The following is a 12,973-nucleotide window of genomic DNA, read 5'->3' on the forward strand; positions in this document are numbered from 1 at the left end:
TGCGGAGGGGAAAAAAAAAGAGAGAGAGAGAGAGAGAGAGGCTGGGGGGGGGGGGGGGGATAAAATCCCACATTGTCAGAGTAATGCCAAACTCTCTCTGAGTGGGATGAGCAGAGCAGATGCTGCAGTGAGATGCCAAAGCGGCTCCCCTTCCTCTGTGCCTTGGGTGCCTATAAATTGCTCCGGCGCGCGTTTGTCAGCCTCCTCTTCTCCTGGCAGGTGGTGCCCAGGCACAAGTCTGCGTTCAGTCTCCGCGGCGCTCGGCTGCCGGCCGCGAGGCGCCCGCCGCTGCTCGCCAGCTCCTCCGCGCCGGCCCCGAGCCTGCCGAGCTCACCGGGGCGCGGTCGGGGGCCTGGGGTGCGCGTCTCCCGAGCAGGGGCGGCTGCAGGGGAGGCGGAGAGAGGCGCCGCAAGGGCGAACGGAGCTCGCGAAGGAGGCAAAGGGAGGAGGCAGGAAAAGGCAACTTCAGACGGAAAGTTGGTGCGAACTGGCGCAGTCGGCAAAAACGGAAAAGTCGATCGCACGCCGCGGCTGCATAAAAGTGTGAGCCGGCCCGGCCGGAGCGAGAGGCGGCGGCAGGCTCTGCCCTGCGGGTGGCCGCGCCCGCCCGCGCCCGCGCCCGCGCCCGCCGCAGCCACAGGTGCCGAGGGGCTCGCGGGAGGCAGGAGGGCGCCCCGCGCACCCCGCCCCCGGCCCCCGCCCCCAGCCCGGGACTTCAGCTCAAGTCACTCGGCGTCCGAGCTCCGTCCCCAGCCGCGGCTTCCGCGGGGCAGCGGGAGCGGGAGCGGGAGCAGGCGGGGAGCGGCCGGCGCGCGCGCGCCCAGGGGAGTTGGGGTTCGCAGGGGGTTGTTTTCGGCTCTGAGGAGGTCCCCGCCCAACCTTCAAAATTTTGTCCAAAAGCAGACAAGAGGATCGCCCCGCGCTGAGCCGGCTGGTGGGCAGCAGGAGGCGCCTGATCGCCGCCGGGGCGCTGGGGGTGGTGATGGTGCTGCTGCTGGTCATCCTCATCCCGGTGCTGGTGAGCTCGGCCGGCACGTCGGCGCACTACGAGATGCTGGGCACCTGCCGCATGGTCTGCGACCCCTACGGGGGCACCAAGGCGCCCAGCACCGCCGCCACGCCCGACCGCGGCCTCATGCAGTCCCTGCCCACCTTCATCCAGGGCCCCAAGGGCGAGGCCGGCAGGCCGGGGAAGGCGGGCCCGCGGGGGCCCCCCGGGGAGCCCGGGCCGCCGGGTCCCGTGGGCCCTCCGGGCGAGAAGGGCGAGCCCGGCCGCCAAGGCCTGCCGGGCCCGCCCGGGGCGCCGGGCCTGAACGCGGCCGGGGCGATCAGTGCCGCCACCTACAGCACCGTGCCCAAGATCGCCTTCTACGCCGGCCTCAAGCGGCAGCACGAAGGCTACGAGGTGCTCAAGTTCGACGACGTGGTCACCAACCTCGGCAACCACTACGACCCCACCACGGGCAAGTTCACCTGCTCTATCCCGGGCATCTACTTCTTCACCTACCACGTCCTGATGCGCGGAGGGGACGGCACCAGCATGTGGGCTGATCTCTGCAAGAACAACCAGGTGAGTGCGGGCGGGCAGCGGGGTGGGCGGGGAGGGAGCGCGGGAAGGTGCAGGCAGGAGGGAGGAGACCCCGGAAACGGGGGTGGGAGCCGAAGGGGGCGCCCGGAGGCCTGGAGAGGGCGGTCCCCCCGCCGGGACCTGCGCTCCGCTCGCAGCGAGCGCGCGGGCGGGCCGGCGTGAGCGCCCCTCGAGGGTGGGGGAGCCCGGAGCTCGGTCCCCTGGACAGCCGGGGCCCCGGGGTGCGGGGGGCGTGGGGGGTTCTTCAGCAGCGTAGGGTCGCTCTCGGGCTTCGCCTGGAACAGCAGGGCAGGGGGAGCCCCGAAATGGGCGTGCCAGGCGGGAGAAAGGGGCCCGCGGGAGAAGGAAGGGACCCGAAGGAGCGAGTCCCAGTGTGGCCCGTCCCAGGGCCGACGAGGGGACCCGCGGACTGGCGGTCGCAAGGCCCCAGCGGCGTCCCAGCCCCGGGAAACGAGCAGACCGTCAAATGCAAGGGACGAACTCCGGCTTAGATCTCAGCCCAAGGAGGAGAAGGGGACCGAATGAGTCCTGGCAGCAAAAGAAAAAAAGTTGAGACTCATGGGTGTACTCAGTAAAACGCGCACCCAAATACAGGAGCGGGACTCCACTGGCCGGAGTAGGAGGCCGCACAGGCAGGTGCGCGGAGGGCGAAGGGCCTCGCCCCGGGGAGCCCCCGGGGCCTCCTGCGTGACGGTCTTTCCAACCCTGCCTCCTCCCAAGCCAGGCGCCTCGGCCTTGACTGGGAACTAGCCTCAGATTAGCCCCGGCCTCCTCCGAGACGCTCTCCCGAGCCGGTCGGCCCTGCCACGGGGGTCACGGGGCTGCAGTTTTATGCTGGGGCCACTTTACCGTTTGCTTGAGGAATTCGGGGTCACCCCAAGTGGGTCTGATCTCTTCGGAGAGGAAAATAGTGGCTGTAACTACCTGAGAGTGTCATCCGGACCTGAGGTGCGCGCTGAATCAGCAGCCACGCTCTGGGCCAGGCCTTGCAACCTGCAGCCTGCAGTCTGGGCTGAGTTCTCTGGCTTTAATTTTGCCGATTGGGTGGCACAGGGAATGGCCCAGAACCCCGCCATGGCCAACTTAGATTTAACAAGCGCCACGGGGCTTCAGGTCACCCGCTCCTTGAATCCAGACCTTCTTTAGTTATAATCCAGGTTTCCATTAAAGCAGCATTAAGGCAAGATTTCTTCCAAAGACCTAGCTCGGTATCAGAGTTTTGCAGGGTTTTGATTTGTTTTGTTTTGTTTTGTTTTTTTCAAAAGTGAAAGACAAATATTCTAAATGTATCAGAAGGAAAGAACAAAAAATCCTGTCCCTCCTCCCTCTTCCCACCCATCACTTCTAAAGGAATTTAGAAGTCAATAGCTCCAGGACCCCACAGGACAAGTAAAACAAACAAACAAACAAACAAAAAAAAGGAAAAATGGCCACCAGGAGGCACTGACAGGGTTGTTTATTATAGTTATTATGCACAAAAATAATATTAAGATAAAGATTATTTACAGAGCAGTGAGTTGGTTTTAGGTAAATGGCTAAAAAGGGCATGACTCACTGTACCAAAATAGAGCTATTGTGTTACCTTTACAAAATGGTTTATGAGCAGCCCCTTAGCAGACAGCGATGAGGCACCCATTTATTTACCAGTTGGCTCTCTCCTGACTCAAAGGTTAGGTCTGGAAAATACTGTCAAGACTGAAGGATTGTTTGTAGAGATTTTAATTAAAATGGAATAATGTTCAAGTTTTATCAGCCACTGAATAAAAATACATCTTTAAATACCTGGAAATTGGCAATTGCATGAAAAATCAGGGGATGGCACATTTAAATTAGTTTAAAGGTGGCTGTGTCAACTGCTGAGCCCGGGTATATTGAACTGATCCCAAGAAAACCATTTTGTACACGTGTTTTAGGTGCATTTTGTTTTTAAAATTATTTCATTGTTTGGAGAGCCGAATGCTCCTTTGTATCAGCCTAGCATGCACATTCTACAAGCATGAGGAAAAAAAAAATAGGGCAAACCAGCTGACCTTATCATGTATAAAGCTCTCCATTGGCATTATTAAGCTGTTACTTCTTCAAAAGGTGTGCAACAAGTAATTCAGGAAGATATAGGTAGCAACAAACAATGTATTTTCAACTTGGCATGGACTAGTTTGGAAAATAGCTATTAAAATATTACTGTTAAGGAAATATTACTGTTTAGGAGTTACAAAATAGAACTGTTTTGTAAAGTCTGATCTGTAGACAGTTGCAAGTGAGGAATATTTTATAAAGTTTATTTTCTTAATTTTAAATAGTTTATCCATGATTTTCAGTTCTCTTCTTGTCTGATCACTTCTTAGAATGGCAGCTTCCCCCCTGAGCAGACCTAATTTGTTTTCACAAAACAGAAACTCAGAGATCCATGTCAGCGTAATGTTCTATGGATTAAGTGGATTTGAGAAGCACAAAAATTAAACTAAAAATTCAGTTCACTCTAGGATAGAGGGAATGCCTCTGGACCGTAACCATATGAGAACCATTTTATTTATGCTTTGTGTTGAATGCAGGATCACAGATGGAAACATCAAAGGCCAGTAAATTAATCTGATGCACCACTTAACCTTTTGTTTATGATTCCACAGAAGTACAATGAAAATGAAATTATGAGAGCATCAGTAGCAATTAATTAAATTAGCAAATGTTACCATAAATATTGTCTCTAATAATAAACCCTCACTAATAAGATAATGCTAAAGCCACACAAGCTACTATGTTCTCACAGACATGCCACTAAAAGGATCACAGTTCTCATATTCCCCATGAAACCATCAACCTAAATTTAACCATACCATTCGTTGAGAGCCCATGACAGTGCATATGCAAGGTAAAAGTTGGACTCGAATGGCTTCACAGACAGGAAATATAATTTTAATGTGTTCGCATACCTTTAGCAGAAAACCTGAATTTAGAAATTGTTCTTTGAATACAGCCAATGTAATACCACTATAATAAGCCCCTATCATAAAAACTAGAACTGGCTCAAGATTAGAACTATAAAATAATTGAAGGCCTGGTTTATTCTAAGAAGGTATTAATTACAACACCAATGAACATGAGATATATTGGAAACAATAGTTCGTGGGTGGATATTCCTTCATAAATTGGTGAGATTAATGAAATGCCAAATTAATACTCTCTTTTTAAAAGCTGTGAAACATGCGCTACAGATCAAGCAGGCTCCAAATAGTTAACTTATAATATGAAAAGATATTAGAGTACATTTAGGCAGAAATGAGTATATCGGGCAAGGAAAGGATGCATCATATTCCCGGAGAAAATGCTGAAATCGGTGTACATTTAGGAACCTGAAAATAGCCTCCAAGGTGGATGCATTACCTTCCCTGTAGTTTGATGGCTTTAAGGGAGAGTTGTTGGAAGTCACCGAGCTGATTACTAGAGCTTGAAATTTCAAGTTCCATTATACCTTTACGGTAGGATCAGGTGAGCAGGTGTACAAAAATCATGCAAAGTACACTGGGGTATGGCAGTTATTTAATTGGGAAAGTCTCGTAACCTACAGTATAGGTTAAAATCTTAAGAGAATCACTTTCATTAAAAAGCTATCACACAACAAAGGAAGTGAAAAACCATAAGGGTAACCTTCCAGTCTGTGGGATCGCACTAATGCATTTGCAGGTTTTTGTGGTTGTAGCTACAGAATCAAAATGGTCATATTTACATGGCTTTGTGCTTATACCCTGTAGAATAAAAACTGCATTACATGTATATTTAAGACTATAGTCTCTAAATGGAGGGATTTTAATGAGTACTGGTTCCCAGATGTCTTTATATAGAAAACAGTGTTAAAGCAATACCCAGAGAGCATATATTAGACACCTAAAGCACTAAATAAAATGTGTCTGGTTATTAATAATAGCTGAAAAATATATTTATGGATTGCTCATTAATATGTTACTGGCATGGCTAAATGACTGATTTGTGTTTTAAATTTTCTCACCCATTAAAAAGTCCACACGTTTAAAAAAAAAAAAAAAGATGAGGTCATAACGGTGCTATCCTCCTTGTAGATTTTTTTTTCCCCCGGGGCATTAATGACTAGGCGAAATTAATAAATCAAAGCACTCAACTCCTACAAACTTATGATTAATTTCTAGGAAATATTACAACATTAAATTGTATTATTACTTAGCGGTCAAAACAGATCGCTTCACTGAATTGGTGTATACATTTGAGTCAGTGTTTCTGAGCATAATTGCATGGCATATTGCTTTCACTGTATTAGTGTCAGCCAGTGTTAAGCAATTCTAAATCTTTTAAGCCCCTTTCTCCTTTTGCTATACGATACCCACGAAGAAATTTTTAAAATACTACTCAAATTACTTTACAAGTTCAGCAGTGTCAAAGAGCCTTCTCCTTTTTTAACATTTCAGCATTAATGTGAGAACACACCGCATGAAAATTTAATTTGAAAACCTATCGTTTAAGTTTTGAAAGAAATGCATGGAAATTCTTGACTTATGTCTCTTTTCTCTCATTTTGCCAAGTGATAAAATCCAGCATACTCTACCCCAAGTCATGCATTATTACATAATGCAGGTTTACAAAACCACTAAATCACTTGCTATGGTATTCAGGGAAATACCATTATAGTGGAATAGAAACAAGCCACAGAGTGGATGTTTTACCGAAATCAATCAAATACAAGTCTGCCTATCGAACATTTTTTTTCCAAGGCAGGATCAAGATATAGCTAAATAAATAGGAAGCCTAATTTGAGTTGAGGATATGATGGAATGTCCATATTACTTGAAATGATAGGCAATTTGACTGTTTGCAAATGTCTGCCAACCCACTAATGAGATCACAGGCTCAGCATGAGTGGATTATAGGCAACTTCTGTCCTCAAAGCAAACCACACATTTTTAGGATCACTTAAATGTAAAAGGATATTCAATCATATCAGTCAAAAATTTTTAGGAATTTTAGAGGCCTCAAAGCTTAGTTCCTTCTGTAACTTTTAGGTATGTTGACATTAAATAATTTATTCAAGCGCACGCATCACAGGTAAGTAATAAAAAGGCAAAAATGGAAAAATGAACTCAGCACACTTGGGTGATGTTTAAATGAGGTTTCTGGCCAAGATTTTCAAAAGCCCTAAATCAAAAGGCTCTCTTCTTCTTCTTCTTTTTTTTTTTTTCCTTCTCCCTATACAGTAGAGTCGGAGTCGTGTTATGTCTCTGAGCCTCAACTGCTCTGGATCTCAATTTTCTCATAATCGTGGGGACCAGCTGAGGTTTGGATTGAACCTCTGTCCTCATAAACGTCTGGTTAGCATATTGCTAATTGGCTTAAATTAAAATGCAAAAAAAAAATACCCTTATTTCCCATTTCGAGAAGGGATTGGGCCTGGAGATTCAAGGAATTAGAAAAAGTGCTGATTTAGGAAGAGGATAGCGTGGTGTGTGTTGTCGACAACCTGCGGTGGGAAGAGACTGCTGGAATGGCCCTGGCGAAAGCACCTCTTACTCGGTTCTGCTCCTTTCCAGTGAGCATAGTTGAAACTGTTACAGAGCTAGCCCCGTAGAGCTCCGGGGTGCCTAGGGGGACTCCTCCACGCTGAATCCTGTGCTATGGCAGCAGGTGGGCTTCTGAGGCTGTGTGAATGGCAAAGAGGAAACCTGGGCATCTTCTCCTCCAAATTCTAATTCTTGTTTGTTCCACACAGGTGCGTGCCAGTGCCATCGCTCAAGATGCTGATCAGAATTACGACTATGCCAGTAACAGTGTGGTTCTTCACCTGGAGCCGGGAGATGAAGTCTACATCAAATTAGATGGTGGGAAAGCCCACGGAGGGAATAACAACAAATACAGCACATTTTCTGGATTTATTATTTACGCTGACTGATACCGCAGAAACTAAGCTGCTTATTCTGAGTTTGGACACTGGATTCGTTTGGCTAACGTCCGTGAATCAAGGATCCCCGGGGGATGCCGGTTGCGGGGCACCTCAGTTGTGTATATGTGGGCAATGCAAATGCTACCTGACTCACATCTGTACACTCAGAAACATCATGTAAAAAAAAATATATTAAAAGCAAGATAAGCAGATGTGTTATCCACTACCGCCAAAGCAAATACTCCTCCTTATCGTTAGTGTCCATGTGAATGAAGTCCTATATAGATCACAAATTTTTATAGAAAAATCTAAGACACTGAATTATTTCTCCAATATATATGATACTTTGGTGTACTGTGATCTTGCTGCTTTTATCCATATGTCAGCTTCGGTTCTTGTGAGTTTACCTGCTTATTATGATACTTGGAGTCCATTCATAGTGTGGGGAGAATGAGTTTACCCTGCAGGAGAAGGTCTGATTGAAATAATGCTGCTTGTCCCCAAAGAAATTGTTTGCCTTGTACTTTTGTTAACTTTAGAGCTAGTCCTGGGAATGATTCAACTTCAAGCCTTAACCTGGAATCTTCTGGATTTGAGGGAATTCCCAAGCCTGTGATCATTTTCACATTTTCTTTTTCTTACGAATTTTCTTTTCTCTCTTTTCTGGTGATAGTCTTTAAATATAGAGATCGAAATTGTATCATAGGATTACCCTCTAAGTGTGAAAATGTGTAATTATGTATGGTATTTAGAAATTCCCCTGTGTGTCCATTTTGTCAATAGAATGCGTTTAGATTTACTTAGAAAGTCAGAGACATTTATTCTTTGGTGTTAAATCAGACTGAGGCTTTCGGCTTCTTTGGAACAAAAGATTATTCATAACCCAATGCACAATGGTTTAATTTGAGCTACTGCATGAGTCACCAAGGGGACCCTAAGTTAAGGCCTTCGAATAGTTACTACAAGGCGTGGCCCGAGATTATTTCAAAATGAACGATTTCACATGTAACCAATAAGACAACAAAGTGTATATATTTTATACAAATACGTGCTACACATACATGTATTTGTGTGTGTACACATAAAACACACACACACACACGTTAGATCAAATATTATATATATATATATACACACACACATATATATGTGTGTGTGTATATATATATATACATATATATAATGGCTTCAGACCATAGGCACAGTGGCTGTATAGCCTCAAAATTTAATTTAAAAAATATGTGTATATATACACACAAACACACATAAATTATTTGACTTATTTTGGATCGAAATATATTTTGGATTACAAAAGTATATGGAATAGCAAAATAATTTAAATGACTTCTCTTGTAAGAGTTACCCAGAAAATTAAATTTCATTTGGTTAAAATGCCCTATACATCACATGTCTGTAAATTAAGCCTATGGTTTCTTTATTACCATATGCCAATCAATACTTCCACTGCATTCTGTGGCAGACTGTTAATATTAGGACTGCAGAAACAAAGTGGCTCTCTTTTGCAACGTTTATGAATTATATGCGTTTGAATTATCAATTCCTTTTCTTTTTTTCTCAGGTGGATTAAAGCGGACAGTAAAGTAGATTCCGAGAGTAGTGCAAATCATTTCTCTCTGGTTAAAACACACTGCCAAAGCCATCTCTTTAACCTAAGAAAAAGATTAAAAATGCATGTTGATATACCCTATCAGACAACTTCCACTATTACAATGAAAAATCCGTTCCCCTCTCTGTTGCCTTTGAAGACTCTCTGAATGCATAGATTTGAAAAACAGGGATGTAAAAATCTGCTTGTTTTACTGGTGAAGGACATTTGCATTTTTTCATTTAAAGGAATTAGTTTGTTCTGGCTCATTCCTCTTGGGTACTTTCTGTTCTAATACACAGAAAGCTTGATCATCTTTGATCCACAGAAATATCTTGTATTTAGAAAACCTCAACTTTCCAAAAGAGTTACGCATGTTCCCATCTGAAGGTGCTGTTGGCTTGGTTTAAATGCCTTGGTCTGAGTAACTGTCATGATTTTTATGATTAAAAACACTTAGCCCGTTCATCAAGAATAATGACTAATTCTGTTGGCTTTTTCTGATATGTTAGCAGATTCATAAAGGAGTTGCAATGGATTTATTTCTGTTTAACAATATATATTTATCAAGAGGGATTGGTAGAAAGAGTTTGGGGATTTTTTTTGGTGGTGGTGGGGGGGGGGGTAACAAACAGCATAATGAGGAATCAACCAAAAGATTAATTTATAAAACAGCAGTGCACATCTTCTGTGAGTTTTAAAAAGGCTTTATTTACACAAAACATCAGGGCTGGGTACCTTTTCAAGAATAGGCTCTAGAATCAGAATGTCATTTCTAATGGATCTGACCTTTTCTTCAGATAACTAAGCATTATTTTCTCTGTTTAGGCCCAAGGAAAAACAAATAAAAGGTAAAGGAAATAAAGGGAATATATATAAGGCTAACATTTCTCTTTTTTTTTTTTGCATTATATATTATTAATTAAACTGTGGCCTTTGTTATTATCAATGTAATGATTCATTAAACTATATTATGTAATATATTTTGACTTTTATGATTGAATTTTTATAATTGAGCATTATGTGTTCATGCTCCCTTCTACAAATTTTTTAAAGCAACAAAGTCTTACAGCAAAAATGGATACCAGCAAGCCAAAGGCAACCAAACTGATTTATTATCAGTAAATACAGATAAGGGAGATGGCATATGATTAAGCTTACACAATATTTTTACCAATGTGAATTGGTAATTGTATTACAATATCCTATGGAAAAAAAAAAAAAGCTGCAAAATTTAACTTCCCTTGCTGCCGAAGCAATTTTAAAGTGCCATATTATTCATTAAGCATTAATTAAAGAACAGCAGGATAATTAGTACGATCATCAATATTACAAGAAACATTAGATTGCTCCAGAAGGGGGTAATTTGACTAGAAACACTTTAAATTTTCTCAAGTAGTGCAGCTGATAGATTAAGAAAGCAAAACGAGACTCCACTAAGAGGATACAGACTGTAAATCACTGTTTGGAAATTGGTATTTCTGTGTTTATTTTGTGAAGGCAAAACAATAGGCCCAATTAAGTCAGTAGCTTCCTAAAGGCACAGAGGTCGTAACTGGTTTCTGAGAAGGCAAAACTCTTCTGATTCTCCTAAAGATGAAACGACCCGTCATGAGTCCTACAGAGCTCTGATTAATATTTCACAGTGGGTTTGAAATCACTGAGAAGTGTCCTCCGCAAGCTTTATACTCAAGGTGTGAATTCATAAACAACCATCCTATTTGAAAGTTAGCCATTGCTTAGGGTTTTCTATGAGTATCTTATCAAGTGCATTCTCGGTGATACCTCTAAGCAGCATTTTAGGAACAATGTTGGTAAGTATATGAGAATAGCCGTGACCTCCGTATTTCATTAGCCGGTGCTTCGTATGTATGTCATGCGCCATCAGAATTCGATCTTCATAGCCCTCATCCACCAGAAGACGCACTCTGTGAAAAATGTTAACTCATTACATGGCATTGGTCTCACATTTAAAATGATCGGAGTGCTTTAAACGTTTTATTCATAAACCTGTTGTGCTTGCTGTAGAAATACGGTCTCCTGCTATGGCATGTGTAGTGGGAGACCCTTAATAAATATTGCATGGTAGTGATAAAGATAGTATTGCATCCTACTAGGAACGTGACCCTGATTCCATGCACACAGAAACTTCTAGCCTGCGGTATTTACCACAATGCCTGCAATACTGCATTAAAAACAGCCTCTAATAAGATGTGCTGGTCTGTATGAACGGCCACTTTGGCATGTCACAAAGTAACTTCATTCTGGATTTGTATCCAGCCCTCTGCTCTAAAATCTCTCTCTTAATGGGCCCATTTTCCAGACCTCATTTCCTTTCTCTCTCTCTCTCTCTCTCCCTCTCTCTCTCTCTCCTTTCTTCCAGCAAATATAATCGATTGGAATTTGTGACTAAAATAGGGAAACCAAAGAAATATTTGTACAAGTGAAATATTCTGAGAGTAGAATCTGCTGGTTTGAAAGTGAAGGGCATATGATAAACTAGATGGTCATTTTAAAAAGGTCAGCAAAGGTACCTCTGTATTTTGAACAATGGTCCCTTTGAAATCTGCGGGAATTTCGACTTAGTAGTCATCTTGAGGCATTGGATTAAATCAACCAGTAAAGACTTACTCTATCTTCCTTCTATCTCAACAAGATTGTTCTAAATATTGAGCTGTTCCTTTAAATATATAGTCAGTTGCCTAGAGAATGGCTTTCCAACTACTGTCTAAACATCTAATCCTCTTTGCTTTGTTAAATGCTGTAATCTATAGTGTGAGTCACCTCCTGACAGCCACCATCTGTGTGCGTCTGGACTCTGGGCAGTGTCTGTCGTGACTTCCACTAGTCTCTGATGGCAGGACGTGTACTTGGAGACAGTGGTTCTTCTCTGGCATTCTTTATGCGGTCTTGTCAGTCTCTGGATTCCCAAATGAATCTAGATGGTCGGACAAGCACCTTTTTCCAAGGGCTAATTATTTAAAAGGTATTCTTTTTGTTTCTATGACATTTCTTGCCATTCTAGTGCATGAGTCATATTTCATAACTACTAAAATAAGCAAAATGTGGGCCACTACACAAAAACGGCAAGCACAAAGCCCTGCCCTCTGAGAACATACATTTTAAAATAAAATGATCATTGAAGATGAGGTCTTGTGTTTGTAGGTCAAAGGAATGCAAGTGCCAGAGAAGAGCCACCCTGAGCCTTTTCGTCTAGAAATCTGCATTCATGTCACGTGTACCCCCGCATGTCCTATAAGTACTTGGACTGCTGTCTGTGCCACCATGGATATTTACCTCTTTAAAATTTGTATAACGTCCCAAAGCTCTGATCTGGCGTTACTTTTGGAACAAACCCCATTTAAGGGAATTCTCTAAGAGAATTATATGATCATTTATGTAAAAAAGAGGAAGATTTGACGGGATGCGCACACATTGCTGAAACTTAGTATAACAAACCTGAATCCCCAACTGAAAAGGAGTATCACATGACCAGAAAATTTTAGGGTACACCTTCCCCCTTATATTTCCTGAGCATTTGCCAAAATTTCTATTTCTTTGCCTGGTCTGAGAAAAAAAGAATATCACATTACTACAGAGGTGTATCATAGGAATAGACAAATTTCTGCCCATGGCCTCGTGCCAGACCCTGAAATACAAAGTTATAGAGCTGTGAAGTAGTAAGGAAAGAGTATGATGGATAAGATACTCATTGAAAAACGAGAACCCTTAGAACTCATTAAGTCAAGAATCTGGAAACTAGTTCTCTCACGAGAGAGACACCATCGTGGCGCTACAGACATAGTTATCTTCTGCCTATCAAGACAGAACTTGGCCACTCTTGAAATAAAAGCTCATCTCCCATGCTATGCCATTG

At 43.5% G+C, this 12,973-nt stretch overlaps 2 protein-coding genes across 7 annotated transcripts in view; one reads left to right on the forward strand and one right to left on the reverse strand.

The window, feature by feature from the left end:
• Positions 1-12,973, reverse strand: part of PTER (phosphotriesterase related) — a 144,187-nt gene that overhangs the window by 66,990 nt on the left and 64,224 nt on the right. For 3 of the 6 annotated variants that reach the window (XM_038529999.1, XM_038530000.1, XM_038530001.1), the window contains one exon: positions 9,788-11,024. The exons of the other annotated variants lie outside the window; for them this stretch is intronic. In XM_038529999.1, coding sequence (XP_038385927.1) covers positions 10,814-11,024 — 211 coding nt within the window. In that variant the 3' untranslated portion in view covers positions 9,788-10,813. Of the gene's footprint in view, positions 1-9,787; positions 11,025-12,973 lie in introns of those variants that run through there. 6 annotated transcript variants of the gene reach the window in all.
• Positions 704-10,077, forward strand: C1QL3 (complement C1q like 3). Its single transcript, XM_038530010.1, has 2 exons — positions 704-1,570; positions 7,320-10,077. Exons 1-2 carry the CDS (start codon positions 983-985, stop codon positions 7,497-7,499), a joined length of 768 nt encoding a protein of 255 aa, XP_038385938.1. The 5' UTR covers positions 704-982; the 3' UTR covers positions 7,500-10,077.

This window comes from Canis lupus, chromosome 2, assembly GCF_011100685.1.
Source record: "Canis lupus familiaris isolate Mischka breed German Shepherd chromosome 2, alternate assembly UU_Cfam_GSD_1.0, whole genome shotgun sequence".
Classification (NCBI taxonomy): Eukaryota; Metazoa; Chordata; class Mammalia; order Carnivora; family Canidae; genus Canis; species Canis lupus.

Coding starts and splice junctions, on each gene's coding strand:
- C1QL3 (XM_038530010.1), top strand. CDS start 983: ATGGTGCTGCTGCTGGTCATCCTCATCCCGGTGCTGGTGAGCTCGGCC. Junction 1,571..7,319: donor ATCTCTGCAAGAACAACCAG/GTGAGTGCGGGC, acceptor TGTTCCACACAG/GTGCGTGCCAGTGCCATCGC.